General features: G+C 37.4%; 7 protein-coding genes across 7 annotated transcripts; 4 read left to right on the forward strand and 3 right to left on the reverse strand.

The window, feature by feature from the left end:
- Positions 1 to 39: 39 nt before the first annotated feature.
- Positions 40 to 1840, reverse strand: PDIL2-3 (Thioredoxin family protein). The gene is made up of 8 exons (XM_761291.2): positions 1502 to 1840; positions 1256 to 1407; positions 1077 to 1202; positions 968 to 1043; positions 783 to 930; positions 365 to 653; positions 187 to 299; positions 40 to 157 (listed from the first exon to the last, which is right to left on the reverse strand). The coding sequence occupies exons 1-8, from the start codon at positions 1663 to 1665 to the stop codon at positions 62 to 64; spliced, it is 1164 nt and encodes a 387-aa protein (XP_766384.1). The 5' UTR covers positions 1666 to 1840; the 3' UTR covers positions 40 to 61.
- TpMuguga_01g00864 (uncharacterized protein) lies at positions 1825 to 3738 on the forward strand (the record flags this gene model as incomplete). Its single annotated transcript, XM_761292.2, has 12 exons — positions 1825 to 2222; positions 2279 to 2354; positions 2411 to 2490; positions 2523 to 2639; positions 2719 to 2899; positions 2933 to 2959; positions 3030 to 3064; positions 3114 to 3201; positions 3233 to 3302; positions 3334 to 3390; positions 3423 to 3534; positions 3624 to 3738. Exons 1-12 carry the CDS (start codon positions 1948 to 1950, stop codon positions 3736 to 3738), a joined length of 1233 nt encoding a protein of 410 aa, XP_766385.2. The 5' UTR covers positions 1825 to 1947.
- Positions 3739 to 3805: 67 nt separating this feature from the next.
- srsf1b (RNA recognition motif family protein) lies at positions 3806 to 5390 on the reverse strand. The gene is made up of 4 exons (XM_761293.2): positions 5210 to 5390; positions 4975 to 5087; positions 4665 to 4906; positions 3806 to 4518 (listed from the first exon to the last, which is right to left on the reverse strand). Exons 2-4 carry the CDS (start codon positions 5077 to 5079, stop codon positions 3834 to 3836), a joined length of 1032 nt encoding a protein of 343 aa, XP_766386.1. The 5' UTR covers positions 5080 to 5087; positions 5210 to 5390; the 3' UTR covers positions 3806 to 3833.
- Positions 5391 to 6312: 922 nt separating this feature from the next.
- Positions 6313 to 12286, forward strand: Chd2 (SNF2 family protein). Its single transcript, XM_761294.2, has one exon. It carries the CDS (start codon positions 6684 to 6686, stop codon positions 12132 to 12134), a length of 5451 nt encoding a protein of 1816 aa, XP_766387.1. The 5' UTR covers positions 6313 to 6683; the 3' UTR covers positions 12135 to 12286.
- Positions 12287 to 12496: 210 nt separating this feature from the next.
- Positions 12497 to 13831, forward strand: Tube1 (tubulin/FtsZ family GTPase domain protein; the record flags this gene model as incomplete). The annotated part of the gene is made up of 1 exon (XM_761295.1): positions 12497 to 13831. The coding sequence occupies one exon, from the start codon at positions 12497 to 12499 to the stop codon at positions 13829 to 13831; it is 1335 nt and encodes a 444-aa protein (XP_766388.1).
- A 101-nt stretch (positions 13832 to 13932) lies between these two features.
- On the reverse strand, positions 13933 to 14788 carry TpMuguga_01g00868 (Tp3; the record flags this gene model as incomplete). Its single annotated transcript, XM_761296.2, has 2 exons — positions 14205 to 14788; positions 13933 to 14175 (listed from the first exon to the last, which is right to left on the reverse strand). Exons 1-2 carry the CDS (start codon positions 14757 to 14759, stop codon positions 13933 to 13935), a joined length of 798 nt encoding a protein of 265 aa, XP_766389.1. The 5' UTR covers positions 14760 to 14788.
- Positions 14789 to 15116: 328 nt separating this feature from the next.
- TpMuguga_01g00869 (uncharacterized protein) lies at positions 15117 to 16513 on the forward strand. Its single transcript, XM_061305090.1, has 7 exons — positions 15117 to 15186; positions 15223 to 15388; positions 15421 to 15473; positions 15530 to 15563; positions 15602 to 15730; positions 15762 to 16443; positions 16480 to 16513. The coding sequence occupies exons 1-7, from the start codon at positions 15139 to 15141 to the stop codon at positions 16487 to 16489; spliced, it is 1122 nt and encodes a 373-aa protein (XP_061161662.1). The 5' UTR covers positions 15117 to 15138; the 3' UTR covers positions 16490 to 16513.
- Positions 16514 to 16536: the final 23 nt, after the last annotated feature.

Consider the following 16536-nt stretch of genomic DNA (forward strand, 5'->3'; position numbering starts at 1 on the left):
TCTTCAACATCGTTTGGACCAAATAACATACAGAATATGTACAGTACGTACTACATTAATGTTATAATTCATCATTCGTGTCCTTGAGGTCATCAGAGAGTTTAATACCAGTGGCCTTCCCAGATAGTATTGACTTGACGAATTTATTCAAATTTTCCTATAAACATATGAACATGATTGAGAAACCTTGGAAAACTCGGAATTTAAGGGCAAATAAACACCTTTTGCTAAATTTAAGCCAACTACAGCCGGAAACTCCTTTAACCCAAAGACTCTTTCCCACTGTTCATTCTCACCAACTACGAATCAAATAAGATAGAGCTTATTATATATATTTTATATTATGCAAATTGTCTAAAAATACCTAAGGAGTATGCCAGAGCAAATGGAGCAGTATGTTTTGAGGCAAAGTTCTTGAGAGTCTTGAGATTTTCTTCCTTCGTTGAGGGTTTGAAAAAGAACAAAAGACAAAGAGGACCACTACATTTCTCTTTCAATTCTGCTACTAAAGTGGCATGAGTTGGAGGGGATAGAGCCTTATCATTCTTCTTCGCAAATGCTAAAATATCAGCAGCGGTTCTCTGGCCTTCATAATTCATAGCAGTTTTAGGGTTCTTTTCTCCCTTGTTAAATAATAATATTGTAGGATATCCCTATAAACAAATATGTTGTCGTTGTAACCCAGTAAAAGTTTACATATCAATGAAAGATTTGGATTAAAAGTAGCAACGTAGTAATATATATATATAACCGATTGATCAAACACAATGGATAAATAATACCTTAACGTTGAATTGTGCGCAAAGAGATTGATGAGAGGTACAATCTACTCTTCCGACTTTAACTCCTTTACTCTTTTTAGGCAAACTCATCCATTCAGGCTCAAGGTTTTTACAGTGTCCACACCAAGGAGCATAAAATTTGACCAACCTAAAGATTACAAAGGTTAGAAGTTAGTTATACATACCACTGGTTATAGGTGTCATCAGTGACTAATGAGTGAAAGTTGTCAGAAGTTAGTTGAACAACAACCTTCTTCGAGTCTAATCAAAATTGTCAGTAAATAAAAAGATTACCTTTCGGAATGAATTTTGCAGCTCTGTGTTTAACGTGTTTTTTAAGGTTTTTCAATGTAAAAGAAACCAAGTCATCCAAGTCCCTACCTTCATCAACGTCTACCACATCAGGTTCAGACTCCTTTCCTAAAGAAATAAGATGAGAACGAATTGGTGGTATATTGTAAAATGTGTAATACCATTTCCAAGGAACAGTTTTAGTGATGGGAATGACTTAACTTTATATTTCTTTGACACATTCTCGTCTTTAACGGCTACAACTTGAACCAAATCATGAAAGATGTTAGCCAAATTTTTATACACTTCTGAAAACTCTACACATTTCTTACACCTAAAGAGAATTGCACTCGAATTTATCAATTTTATGTAAAAAATTACATAATTTATAAAATAATTGCGTTAAAATTAAACTAATTTGAAAATACGATTCATTGTAAAATTTGACTAGTGTGACTTTAAAACTCTTCACTTTATTGTCAAAATCGTCTTCTTTAACCTCCAAGACCTTAGAATCCTTGTAATAACTAGTCCCAAGAGCAAATTTAAAGAGAATAACACAAAATAACAACCTCAAAAATAATCTCGACATTATTCAGTAATCACCAGAAACCACACCAAGTATTTTAAATAATTTATCATCCACACCAATTAAAACAAATCGAGATAACTCAAAGTGAATTTAAAATATAATGAAATAATTTATGAATAGTTTATATTGAAGCCCAATGGAATCAAGTGACTATTATTTTTCCTCTTCACGAAATTTCTACACATTTAATTCCCTTTTTTATCTTTACATATTTGTAAAATTGTACTTTAAATTATAGTAAATTATGGAAAGAATATTATACATACACAACTGTGTTATGTCATGGATTCTGAAGAATCTGAGGTGATAAATTTAGAGTCTAACTCCAAAACTCCTACTAGTCATAATGAGCGCAGTGTCTCTAAGCGTCATTCCCAGAGTTTAATCAGCGAGTCTAACTCCAAGCTTCTGCACTTAGGGAAGACTCTCCTCTCTTACAACACTGAGGAGAGTAATAAGTATGCCATTGATATCGCAACCATATTCCTGAGTTCTATACCTCCTGAAGGCCATATTCCACAAGATCTTTTCAATTACATTATATCAATTTTTCACATGTAACTTGTTTTACTTAGATTTAACTCATAATTTCTACTGATAAATGAACTTTTAGATATTTTAAAAATGAATCTGTGGATAAAATTTTCAATAAATTTTTAACAATTTCTGCTGCGACAAGTCCTAAACTGGTAAAAATTCATTCAAAATATTATTAACAGTGTAAAGACTACAATATTATTTTCAGAGGCCTTTGATACTGGAACATTTAGTACGCCTATTAGCTTTAAAAAGGGATTATTCTGGCATAGTTAATGAGGTCACCAGGTATGTTTTAAGGCCTATTAATCTTGTTTTAGACGTTGTAATGAGTGGAATTTGGAGATTCATGAAGTTGCAAAACACTATAAATGGGTCGTAAAACACATCGAAACACTCACTAACATCTATCCACAGAGTGTTCCTCCAGATTTCATGTACTTTATTACATAATTTTACTTTAATATTGATTTAATTATATATTGTGTATTAATTTATATGTTAATGAATATTTAGAGTGGAGTTGGAGGATGTACTGTTAACGTACTTGGAGTATGAGAGATTGCCGAATAAGAATTTGCTCAGTTTGTACACCAGGATTTGTGGTTCCAAATCACTGGACCTGATTAATAAATACATTGCAGTGTTTCCAAGAATCTACTTTTTACGTTTCCACCGACTTAAACTTCTTTTAAAGGTATTTTATTTTACTAATTTCATTAATTTTTAGGATTCAAATTCCGACAAATCACTCATAGTACCTCTTTATACCATTCGTTATATACATATATATATATATATATAAATGTATGTGTATAAATTTGTAGGAAGAGGATTTGATTAAATTCGTTGAGCTTTCAGGGTATTTTCTATAAAACATACATAAACTATGTATTGACAATGGTTTTTAGATATTCCTCACTGAGTGTGGAGTTTTTAAACTTTTATAACAGATTTGTTTCCACCGACAAGCTGATCCCCTTGTTATTCACCACTGCAGTATCTTACTATTCTGTTAGATTTTGTCTAGGTTACCGTACCGCATTTAAAACGCAACTGGGACTGCTTATACAAAGCTATAAAAAATAGAAGAGATAAGGGTTTATTTTATAATTTTGTATTATTTTATAGATACCGTTATGGGCACCATAAAAAGATCTTCACTTGTTTCAATTTTCAATATCCCAAGTAATATATTATATTTTAAACTATTTTTACAGACAGTATTGGAAGAAAAATAACTAAAAAGGCTCGGAGGTCTTTTTTAACCGTGGCTTCACTATTTGTGGACCAAAATCACCTCAGGCTTCTCACTAATCAACTCCACACACTGTAATATACTAAACCTCGTAGAATAGTACATAGTATATCATTATTAAAACACTTTAATTACTTTTAATGGGTTAAAGCCTCTGTTTCAGCAATTTGTTCGTGTTTTCTATCACTTTTGACACAAATTCCAAAATCAATTCTGAGAGGCCGTACGACCGTCAGGCTGACGGTTGTTCGGGATCGAGTACAGTAGCATTCTTTTAAACGAAAATAACGATCAAAACAAATAAAAAGTTGTAATACCATTTATACTATCTAAATATACAAGTATATATTAAATACCTTGCGGATTAATAAATTCATACTTTAAGTGGACTTTCTCTATATGTTTCAGCAGCAGTTTCAGTTTCTGCATCTCTATCGTAAGTGTGTTTCATGGGTTCAAGGTCAGAGTCGAGCTTCAGACGCTCTTCTGAACGGCTTCTCTCGTATGATCTTCTGTCTGAAACGCTCCTAGAACGGCTCCTGGTCCTATCTGAAGGTGACCTGTCGCGTGATCTGGGGCGCTTATCGTAAGGTGATCTGCTTCTGTCAGAAACTGATCTCACAGACCGACTTCTACGGTCAGAAAGTGACCTAGACCTCCTCTCATATGGTGAACGGGACCTATCTGACCTACTTCTCTTGTCGGAAAGAGACCTTGATCTCCTGTCGTAGGGCGACCTTGACCTCACAGACCTACTCCTGCGGTCAGACACGGATCTCGACCTCCTATCATATGACCTGTGCCTGGACCTAGACCTAGACCTCCTGTATTCGTCTTTTTTGACTCTAATACGGCAGCTGTCGTCTGGAGTGCTGAGCTCTGAGCCATCGAGTTTCCTAATGGCATACTTCATGTCAGACTTGTGCAGGAAGTCCACAAACCCCTTTCCGTGGACTATATTTACGTAACCAACGGGACCAGCCTTTCTCATGTGGTCCTTCAAATGCTGCCACCTGCATCCATGAGGCAGATTCGATATTACCAAACGATAATCAGTTCTATAACAATTTTACATATATGCTTATGTATATAGAGTATAATATACTAATAACTACGTATATAGGGTATAATATGTAATAAGTATGTATATAATCTGTAGTTATAAGTTATATAGAATATCTAAATTATAAATTAAAATATAAACCTGGTTGGTGGAGGATATCTGTTTGATCTGTCACGATCTCTTGGTCTCTCGTAACTGGGATATCTTCTAGGTCTCTTTTCTCCGGCGAACTCGACCCTAAGTCTGTATCTATCATATTCGTAGCCGTCGCGAGAATCTACAGCGTCCTCAGCAGATCTGACACTGGCAAACTCTATAAAGGCATATGAAGTGTAATTTGATGTTTTGCCATGCTTTATGTCAATATCTTTTATTTCTCCAAACTACAAATTATCATTAATATGATATAATCAAATAATTAGATAAATAAATGAATGAATAAGAAAAATACTTTATCGAAAAGGTCCTGAATATCCCTTTCATCGACCCTGTCGGGAAGATTTCCTACAAAAACACAAGATGGTGAACGATTTGCTTTGCCGCCTTTGTAAACCATTTTAGAATCTAAACAATTATATCACCGTTATATCAAAAAAATATTGGCATTATTAATATTAAATTATACGGGAAATAGGCCGCTATAGAATATTGAGAGTTATAGAATAAAATAAGAATAAAGGCCTTACATTCAAATAATCAATTTACGATAAATTAGTGGAGAATTAAATAATTTGGAAGCTGAGATTCTATATCAAAATTAATTTCCGCCGAATTCAGAAATACAGAAAATTAATTTAATATGTTGAAAAATACTACTACGAATTGATTAATTGATATTACTGATCATATCATTGTTGGGCGTATCAGATACAGTAATACAAGAATTATACACCAATTTAAATCTATTTCCTCTTCAAATTTATACAAAACTAAATTTTACAAATTATTTATGCAAATTATCACAGCTTTATAATTTCATCCACCTTGATAATTATATCAATCAATGGAAAATATTATACAGATTCTGAATTACTATTAAATTATCACTTTATGAGATGTTTCAGTTTATATCAGTGCTTTATAGTCAAGTAATATCCTCACAATATGATAATTTTATGAATCTTCCTTAAAATTAAATATCAGTGCTGCATTTAACTAAATATCAATTTTTCTCCACAAGTTTAGCAGATTAACATATGTAAAAAATAGATAATAGTATTTTATACTTAATAAATCGGGTATATTTTAAGATCTAATTAGATCAACTACAAATTCACATAATATGATGTTACGACATTTATAAAAACCAAAAATTAACGTATAAAGAGTCACAAAATGTGAAAAATATCATAGAATAAATAAATAAATAAAAACCTAGTGATAGAATATAATTATATATGTTAAATCATGTAGTGGTACAAAATGTGTAGAATCTAGTTAATCAAAAATTTCGGGTCTGGATTAGAGGAAAAATGATATAAAACGAAAGAAAATGTCAGAAAATAAAAGATTCCAAAAAACGAAATTAAAATATCAATTAGCAAAAAACAGTGAAATTTAATAAATAGGGAGTGTGATGTTGTGTCTGTGAATCAAAATGAATTAGTTCATTAATGGTGTAAAAAATTATTATCCCAGAAGAAAATTACTTGTTTTACACCGAAAAGTAATTTAAAAGTAAAAAACGAAGGTTATAGATGATTTACCAGGGCTCTGATTAATTAAGTACGTAACCCAATATTTATTATAAGGCAATAACATGCGCGGGTAGTAGATCATAACGGTAGATACATAACGGTCCTTGTAGAAGGTGAAATTTACAGGATTATAAATGATTAAATGGATTATAGAAATATGATACGAATATGAATAGATGTCATAAACTTGTAGATTATCTTTAAAGTTTGTAAAATTATGAGATTGAGATTTATTGATAGCGGAAACTGATAACACTTAATAGCCCTGAAAATTATTTTAAATTGAACACAACCAATACACACCTGAGAAGCTTAGATGATTTATTTTAAATAATATTTGAATGAGTAATTTTAAGATATACATTTGATTTAACAGACGTTTGACAAAGACGTCATTCTCAAATTCCATTCCGAAATTTGTTCTTTTTCACTTTTTTCACTTGATGCAAATATCTAAACACAAATGAGTACACTCGAACAAATTAAGGACCCCGCTCAGGCTCCTGAGGCCACACCTGATGTTGCTGAGCCACAATTGCAACAAAATATCATCCAAGGCCAATTACAGCCCAACCAGTTGCAGAATCAGGCACATCAAGTCGGATCGAACCCTCAAATGGCTCAACAGGCACAGCAACACCCTATGCAAAACCCACAAATGAACCAGGCTCAACAGCTCCAACAAAACCAGATGCAACAGATGGGACAACAAGTTGGTCCAAATCAGCAGGTTCAAAACCCACAAATGGGACAAAATCAGCATATGGGACCGAACCAACAGATGATGATGAGAATGGGTAACGGAGTAATGAACCCAAATATGTACTATTATCAGATGCAAATGTACCAGAACCAGCAGGGCCAGAAGGGAATGCCAATGAATATGCAGATGGGAATGTCTCGATTTATGCCACAATATAACGCATACTTAAACAGAGTACAACCAATGCAACAGATGGCTCCAACTCATCCGATGATTCAACAGCAAATGGGTCATACCCAGCAGGTTCAGAACGCAATGATGATGCAGCAACAGCAGCAACAACAGCAACAAGGTGAAACAAAAACCGAAGAAACAGGAGATAATAAGCCACAACCAATGAGTAATATTCCGCCGAACATGTACCCAAATATGATGGGAAATACCATGAACCCGGTAGGAATGCCCATGATGCACCCAGGCGGTATGGGAGGGATGTTTTACGGACCACGCCTACTTGTCAATAACGCAATTGACAGCATCCCCTCACTACGCCTTGCAAACAGCCAGTTCCAGAATGTGACACAGGTTCTGGATGCCCTGGCAACACAGTCTAAGAGAAGAAGAGCGCCTAGAGCATCAAGAGAGCCAAGAGAAGACTCAGATTTCAAAAACGTCCTCCAAGACTACTTCAGCGCCTCAGACAACTCAGACGACGAGTTTTTGGTCTCTAGGTCACTTCGCCTCAACGACGGAAGCAGTAGCATTAGAAGGAGTAATCGCACTCGCACCAAGACTGCAAAGTACGACGAATACAACGAAACGGAGTCCGATACACAGGAGGACTACGCCAACTACCCCACGACAACTGTTAATAATATTAACCCAACGGGGGTAAAGAGTAACAGAGGAAGAAAGAAGGGCGTGAGTTACAAGAAGCCAGCTCCAGCCAAGCCCGTTAACCCCTATTCCAGAAGCAACTACTTGCAGTTTGACGAGTCAAGCGATGAGTCTCCCCAGTTTAGCGGCCACGACTACGATCCCAACTCGATTGAAACAAGCGGTTTATCGCTGAGACACAGAAAGCAGAGAGTAAACTACGCAGAGTTGGAGTACTCGGACGAAGAAGAGGTCGTTGAAGGGGAAGAAGAAGAAAAGAAAAGCTCAGGAGGCATTGACCGCGTCATTAACCACAGACAACGGGAAGATGGCGAGTGGGAGTATTTAATCAAGTGGCAAGGATTCGCACACATCCACAACACGTGGGATGTATATGACAACTTGAAGGACTACAACGGAATACGTCGTCTAGATAATTACATTAAGCGCTTTAAAAATCTGGAGGAACGCCAGAAGTATATGACCCTCGATGAAATCGAGCAGGAGAACATAGCCCTGGGGCTCCAGAAGCAAATCGATGAAGACTCATTGATCGCCGAACGCATTGTAACACACTACAAGGATGAAAGCGGCACCATGGTGTACCTAGTCAAATGGCGTAGTTGCCCGTATGACCAGTGCACAGAAGAAGACGAAGAGACTTTAGTGGAGCACGGCTTCCAAGATTTAATTGACTCATATAAGATTAGAGAGGACCGTATCTTGGGTGAGGCGGCGAGGAAGATCCCCTGGAACACACATTCCATTTCATTGACCAAGTTCGAGCCCTATTACGAAACACCCAAGTACCTGTCCAACCCCACCTATTTAGAAGACCTCGGATATACTTCCAGATTATACTACACCATTCTAGCAGCGAGAGCAAACCGCATGAAGACTGATGGTGCAAACGAAACTGGTGAAGTTAAGGTAGATGGAGTAAAACCCCAAGATTCTGTAAAGATTGAAATAACCAATTCAGTTAAGCAAGATGCAAAGGTCGCCCCCGAGATAGATATCAAGTTGAATGGAGTTAAGACAGTGAAGACTGAGACAGAACATGTCAAGATGGAACTAGACCATGAAACTAACTCGACAGGCTCAGCCCAATCGTTTTCAAATTCTGTACAGTCAGAACCAAACGCACAACAACCTGTAAACTCACTAGGCGCTGAAAACTCAGTTAATTCCTTACAACAAGGAGATGCTGGCATGAAAAAGTACCACCTGAGAGATAACGCCCCCAACGCCTTTTATAAGCCATCAGAGCCCAGGAAGTTGAGAGATTACCAGCTTACAGGACTCAACTGGATGGTAAACCGCATGAAGAGAGGTTTATCAGTGCTATTGGCGGATGAGATGGGACTGGGAAAGACTGTTCAGACGATATCTCTGGTGGGCCACTTCATGTACAAGGAGTTTTTAATTGGGCCATACTTGATCATTGTGCCCCAAAGCACAATAGACAACTGGATGAGAGAGTTTGAAGCATGGCTCCCACAGGCAAACGCAGTGTGCTACTACGGAAACGCAACAGCCCGCGAAATGATCAGGCAGCGCGAGCTAACGCGGATTTTCGTGCCAGGCAAGGGAGAACGCTACAAGTGCGACGTGTGCATCACAACTCCGAGCATTATCAACTCCCCAGCGGATTTGGAATTCCTCCGAAGAATTAGCTGGCAACTGATGGTCGTGGACGAGGCGCACCAGCTGAAGAACAAAAACAGCAAGCGCTTCGTAGAGTTGATGCAGTTCATGGCAGACTACAAGCTCCTGCTTAGTGGAACACCACTGCACAATAACCTAGAGGAGCTCTGGACACTCTTGCACTTCATTAACCCGCAGATTTATCCGTACTACGAAGACTTCAGAAGAAGGTACAGTGAGATTGAGAACCCAGCCGCAATAGGAGAGAATAAGCAGAAGCAGCTGCTGTCCCTGCAGCACGAGTTGCACGAGTTCGTGCTCAGACGTGTGAAGAAGGACGTTGAGAAATCGCTCCCAAACAAGGTCGAGAGGATTCTGAGAGTTGAACTCTCACCGATGCAGATTGACTGGTACAAGAATATCTTGGCCCGCAACTACGAGGAACTGGCTAGGAACTCAGGAGGCTCGAGAAGCTCACTCCAGAACATTTGCATGGAGTTGAAGAAGGTGTGCAACCACCCATTTTTATGTTACGAGCCCGAGGATAGACAGGTATGGCTGCAGGGCCTAATATACGGAAGCGGAAAGATTTGCCTGCTAGACAAGTTGCTTCAGCGTCTGAAGGAGAAGGGCCACAGGGTTCTGATTTTCTCGCAGATGGTCAGGATGCTTAACATCATAAGTGAGTATTTGACCCTGAGAGGGTTCAAACACCAGAGACTTGACGGAACGATGGGTAAAGAAGTAAGGAAAAAGGCAATGGACCACTTCAACGACCCACAGAGCGATGACTTCTGCTTTTTGCTCTCAACAAAGGCAGGAGGGCTGGGAATTAACCTGACCTCAGCGGATACAGTGATCATCTACGACTCTGATTGGAACCCACAGAACGACCTGCAGGCAGAGGCAAGAGCGCACAGAATTGGCCAAACCAAAACCGTACAAATATACAGACTGGTAACCAAAGATTCAATAGAACAGACGATATTAGAGAGAGCTAAAACAAAGATGGTGCTGGACGCACTAGTTGTTCAAGGACTTAACAAGCGTGGAGACGCAGTGATGTTCAATGACGACGGGAAATCAGGATTTTCCCGTGAGGAACTCGCAAAGATCCTCAAGTTCGGAGCCTCAAAGCTCTGGGCAACTGCAAACCCACAAACGAACAAGTCCTCTTCAACAGATGAAAAACTGGATATTGATTTGGACAAAGTCTTGCAAGAGGCAGAGCTAACAAAGGAGAATGATTCAGACCTGGCAGCAGACCTCTTATCATCCTACACTAACATCACGGAGTTCAGATATGAGCCGCCAGAAGGACAGCTTGAGGCCAGTGGAGAAAACGACAAGGAGTTTTGGGAGGCTACAATTCCACTTGAGGAACGCGTTAAGCTCAAGAAGAAGAAGCAAGAGGAGTTGTTGGTCATGGGTCCCAGAAGAACACGCGCTAAGGATACTGGAGCCATCGAGACTGATGACTACTCAGACGATGAGGCCGATGCAGATTTCCAGCCCAGAAAGACGACAAAAGAGTTATTACAGTCTCAAGAAGGTCTTAAGGGTAAGAGAGGCCAGCGCAGGTCCAGAAAAGCTGTTTTGACGATCAAGGATAAGATGAAGATCCACAGAAGCCTAAGCAAGTTCGGAGTGCCAGAACTAAGACTTAAGGACATACACGCAGATACTAAACTCAACAAAGTTGACCCAAGAGTCATCCTCAACGAATGCCAGAACATGATTGACAGTTGCAAATCCAAACTGAAGGCAAGTGCGGAAGACGAGGACAAACGCTCAAGAAGGAGCCAGCTTATTGTTGAGATGGGCGAGATCAAAGTCAACGCACAAGACTTCCTGGATAAGATGAAACTACTTGAAAGTCTGGAGCAGTTTGGCCGTAAACTTGCAGGAAGCTCATGGAGTATGGCGCCAAACGACGAGTTTGAGATACCCCTACAGGTGCTTGACCAGATGAACGAGGGTAAGGAGACATGGACCTCAGATGACATAGTCAACCTCCTCAAGCTGATCAACAAGTTAGGGTTTGGATACTGGTCTCAAATGTGTGCAGACAAGGAGTTGTGTGTAGGTGTACTCCAAGACATTAAGCACGACAGGTTGAAAAACCGAGCAATGAAGCTTCTCAAGATTGTCAACACGTACATCGACCCAACGTCTGTGATAACACTGAGTGACGAAAAGAGGCTCTCAACTGTTAGAGAAGCTCCCGTTAAGCCCAAGAAGAAGGAGTCGGTGGCAAGTGATAAGGAAACTGAGATAACTTCGGAAGGAGTTAATGATAAGGTTAGAGATGACCTGAGTGATATCTACACACTCGACGCCGCCGACGCCAACAAGGACTCGACAGACGTGGTAAACATGCTCTCAACAGGAAAACTAACGTCCAGAGACCATTACGCAAGTGCCGTTAAGCATGTGCTAAAGTCCTGCAGAGACGTCTTGAGGACCACGAAGCGTCTCAGAAACACGTCCATGGATTTCGCCGAAAACCTCAAGTCCGAAGAGTTCCAAGCACAAGTTAGGGACACAGTAAAGACCGTCAAAAGCGCACTCGATAGCAATCTCAATGTCTGCCCCGACGAATCAGTAGCAAACAAACTCAGAACCGCCTGCTGGAAGTTCGTCTCCAAAATCATACAGTCTGATCAATTCCACTTAGAATCTTACTAACTTCAAAAGAATACTACAAAACACATCTGGAATCTTATCATATAGAACTAGAGCTAATATAAAAAAGAATACAATTTCAATTCTATTCAAAAAAAATTTTCAAGGATTCTACAAACACTAGCCAGAATCATACTAATATTATACTATATGCACATGTACATTTTACCTAAAATTCGCATTAGATTCTACTACAAATTATATTATAAATGTATTTTCTAAAATTGATGTTTAAATTTTAATTAAAATAATTGATGTGGATTAGAGAAAAGATCAATTTTGGTATGGAACCTGGTGGGAAAATGAGTCTGAGAAAAAGTGACCAGTGTTTCAGGATCTAGATACTATGTCAAAAACAATTAAATATGGAATTGTTATGGCTTAATTTCGGCCAATGTGGACTACAGATTGCAGACACATATTGGACAAACCTAGCAAACAACTTTACAAAAAACTTCAGTGAAAATGGATCGCATACAAGTTTTTACACAACTGGAAAAGATGTAGGAATTGACGTTAAAAAGCCAAAATTGTCATCATTGAAGCCAAGATGTTTGGTAATTGATACAGAAACAATCACATCTGACGAGATTCTGATAAATAGCAAGCATAGTTTGTTGACAAAAGATAATGTGTTGACAGACAATGGATCGCACGGAGGGAATTTCATGACTGTATTCAATAATTTGGGACAGAAGTACTGGAAATCCATCCAAAGATATGTTTTTAATATGATGGAGAAGTGTGACCACTTTGAATACTTCAACTTAACACTAGGAGTAGGAGGATCATCAGGCTCAGCACTAGGAGCATATACGGCTCAGATGTTGTCACAGTTGTACCCAAAAATCCCAATTATAACCAACATAGTCGATGATGAAAACACATCGCCTGTCGCATCATACAACACCCTGTTTTCGCTTTCAGTTCTACAGGAACACTCGACCATGATCATACCCTTTTCAAACAATAATATAATCGAATCAATCAAGAAAACAACAGACATAACGTTCAAAAGTGGAAGTAAAGATTACTTTAATCCAATAAACTCAGTAATATCGAACTTTTTACAAGAATTCAACAACGTGACTGTATTTCCAGACTCGCGCTTTAACAGGATTGATATCATCAAAAACTCACTTTTACCATTTCAAAACATGAATTATACATGTCCATTAAAATCGCCAGTTGTAGAGCCAAGACCAAATTGTAAATACCACTTGGACCAGCTTTATGAGGACCTATTCATTGGAGATACTAGAATTTCACCAATTCCAACACACTCAGATATGTTGCCAATAACCATTTCAATTTTAAACGGTGGAAATTACCGAAACTTAAAGTATTCGATTACCCACAAGATGAGAAACGGTACATTCACCTGGAACAAAGAAGAACCTAAATCTAGCACGCATGACATTGGTGAGGATTTTAAACCAATAACTACAAGGCATCCACTAGTCGCTCTTAGTAACCACACGGGTATATCGCACTACCTTGACAAGGTTTGTGACAACGTTGAGTCGTTGGTTCACAGAAATGCGTTTTTACATCAATTTGAAGGTATGATTGACAATGAAGAGATATACTACAAGATGATGAAGTTGAGGGAAACATCACAGATGTGTAAGCAGCAAGATGCTATGATTAAGAAGCAGTTTCGGGATGTAGACTTAAAACATGAAAGAACATCACCGTAGATGAATTCTGGTTCAGTTGGTGTACTTAAAGATTTTAAAATGGACTAATTTAATAGAATATATTTGATAAAATATTCTTTTTGATAACATTAAAATACTAATTAGGATTTTTTATTATCGTCTGGACTCTTAGTGAAGGTGGAAAGTGCAAAGGCGTTGAATTGGAACACAACTTTCTGAAGAGATTCAACCTGCCTGAGTTCCTTATTCATGAGGTCCAAAACGTTACGCATCGTATAGTCATCCCCCAGAACATTAAACGGTTCAGTATCCCTACTTTTAGACAGAGTCGCAAGGTTGGTTAGCCCCTCCAAGACCTTTTTAAGGCTGTGTACAGCTTTTTCCTGAACAAATTAATAAAAATGAAACTAACCATGCTTTCTTTTATGTGACTATCAGCTTGAGATATCTTTACTAACGAGGGATCTAAGAGGAGATTTAGGTTGTCAAGACTGTTCTCTTGGGTAGAGGTGTCTTGAACATTAACAGGCGGTGTCTGAGGAAAATTATCCTGTACACCAGGCATTCCAGTAAAGGAGTTCATAGTACCAACAGTAGCCATGGGATTTTTTACTGGACCAACAGTATTGTTCATGGCACTAACAGCATTACTCATGGAATTAACAGAGGCAGCTTGAGTGAAATCTGCTGGATTAAGAGCACCGTTTTGTAGAGCTTGATTTTGGTTTGATAGAACTGCTGCAGTAACCGCCTTCTTGAGGCCTTCAGGGTCAACCGTAGGCACTGTTACCTTAGGAGAGGAACTTTGGATTACATCTTGTTTATCTTGAGGAGAAGCTGATTTTACTTGAAGAAAAGAACCATCTGGTGACAAATCTGGAGAACTACGCCTCAGAGCAGACACATTTTTTAAAAACTGTGAGAAACAGGAATACAAAAAGGCTATTGCGATAGTATTTAATTTCATAATCAAAGACAATTAAAATTTAATGAAATGGGAAGATGTACATAATAAAATCTCAAGGTAAAGGCAGAGTTGACGAACACATTGGACGGAAGTGATAGGTGCTGAAAGGTGCTTTAATAGGCGAAGTAAAAATTAAGTAAAAAATAAATAGAAATAATAATTAATAGATGATATTTGGTTATAAATGAAATAAATTGTCGAGTTCATTAAAAGTCTTGAGTGAATCCTTAAGACGAAGGAGATAAACCTAGGAAGGTTTATTAAATAACGACAATGTCTATTTTAAAATATTATTAAAATACACATTAATAAATATTTAAAATTAATTAAGTAAAATATATATTTATCAGGTTAATACGATAATTAATATATAAATATTATGAGCCTGTCGTATCCGGAACTTGAGCAGAGAATTCTTGAAATAAAGGTATTTATTCTATTATACAACTAATTTTTATTCCAGAAAAAAATATGTAAACCAAACTGTAAGAAATGTAAAAGAGCATTACATGAAAGCATTGAAATCAAATCTAAAATATTTAATTCAAGTAAAAAGAGACATTTGGGATCTGGAGATGAATCTAACAAATACTATGATGCAATAGAATACACATCTGATTCGTTGCCATGTATTTTTATTTCATCACATTATGACTTACAGATAAATATCGCAAAATAACCTCAGATAATGGGACGGTAACTAAAATTTCAATTGTAAGTTTTAATAACATACTATATTTAACAACGATATCTAATATCATTTTCATTAGGATATATATAAACAAAAATCACCTCTAGAACAAGGTAATGAAATAATTATCCGTTTATATTTATTTTAATAGAAACTTCAAACACACTTAAAAAGAGGAAATCTGATCGTTCGTATTCTAAAAAAGTAGATGAAAACAAACAAAGTTCAAAAAGAACTTTAGAAGATTATAATATAACTCAACCAGAGTATCCGGAAGAAGGTATTATATTGCACATAAAACACATTTTTAGAAGTAACACTTGATAAAAAATATGAAAATTTTGTAAAGAAAATAGATCTTGCAACTCTAACACACCTTATAGGCTCTGGTTCAGAAGAACCTAAAAGTCCTGTTAGGATCAGTGAACCACTATTCACTATACCAACAACTTCAGAAACTGTTAAACCACTAGAACAGACTTTAACACACCAACCAGTTGATACAGCTGATGCTCTGACTCATAAAATTCCTGAACCTATTCAAAAGGATATTGAAAAACCACAAGATAAAGTCGTCGAACCTTCCCTTACAATTGAACAAGATGATAAACCCAGAGTCTTATTTACTTCTGAATCCAAGACCTCAGTGGATGATAAAAGCCCATTTGACATTCTACATAAAATAAACGCACCGATACCTAAGGGTAATCCCCTGTTCGCTCCTACACAACAGGATTCAAATTTATTTAAGCCGAAAACTGACGGAGCAAATTTCGTTTTTGGTCAGTCACAGCCCTCAGTTAAGAAACCTCCTGAACCAGCAAATATATTTGCAAATCAGCAACAACAAATGCAACAGAACCAACTTATGAATCCTCAACTTGTCATTCCAGGATTCGGTCAAAATATATTACCTCAAAATAATGGTTCCAACCCCTTTACTACAGGCCAATTTTTTAGAAGCAGAAGAGGTCGAGGCAGAGGCAGAGGAAGGTGATCAAATTATTTAAACATAATGTTTTTTATCAGAATCTTGTAAATTTATTAATTTTTTACACTTTTCACATCATAGTTGATATACACATC

The sequence above is a fragment of the Theileria parva genome, chromosome 1 (assembly GCF_000165365.1).
Source record: "Theileria parva strain Muguga chromosome 1, complete sequence, whole genome shotgun sequence".
In the NCBI taxonomy this organism is placed as follows: Eukaryota; Apicomplexa; class Aconoidasida; order Piroplasmida; family Theileriidae; genus Theileria; species Theileria parva.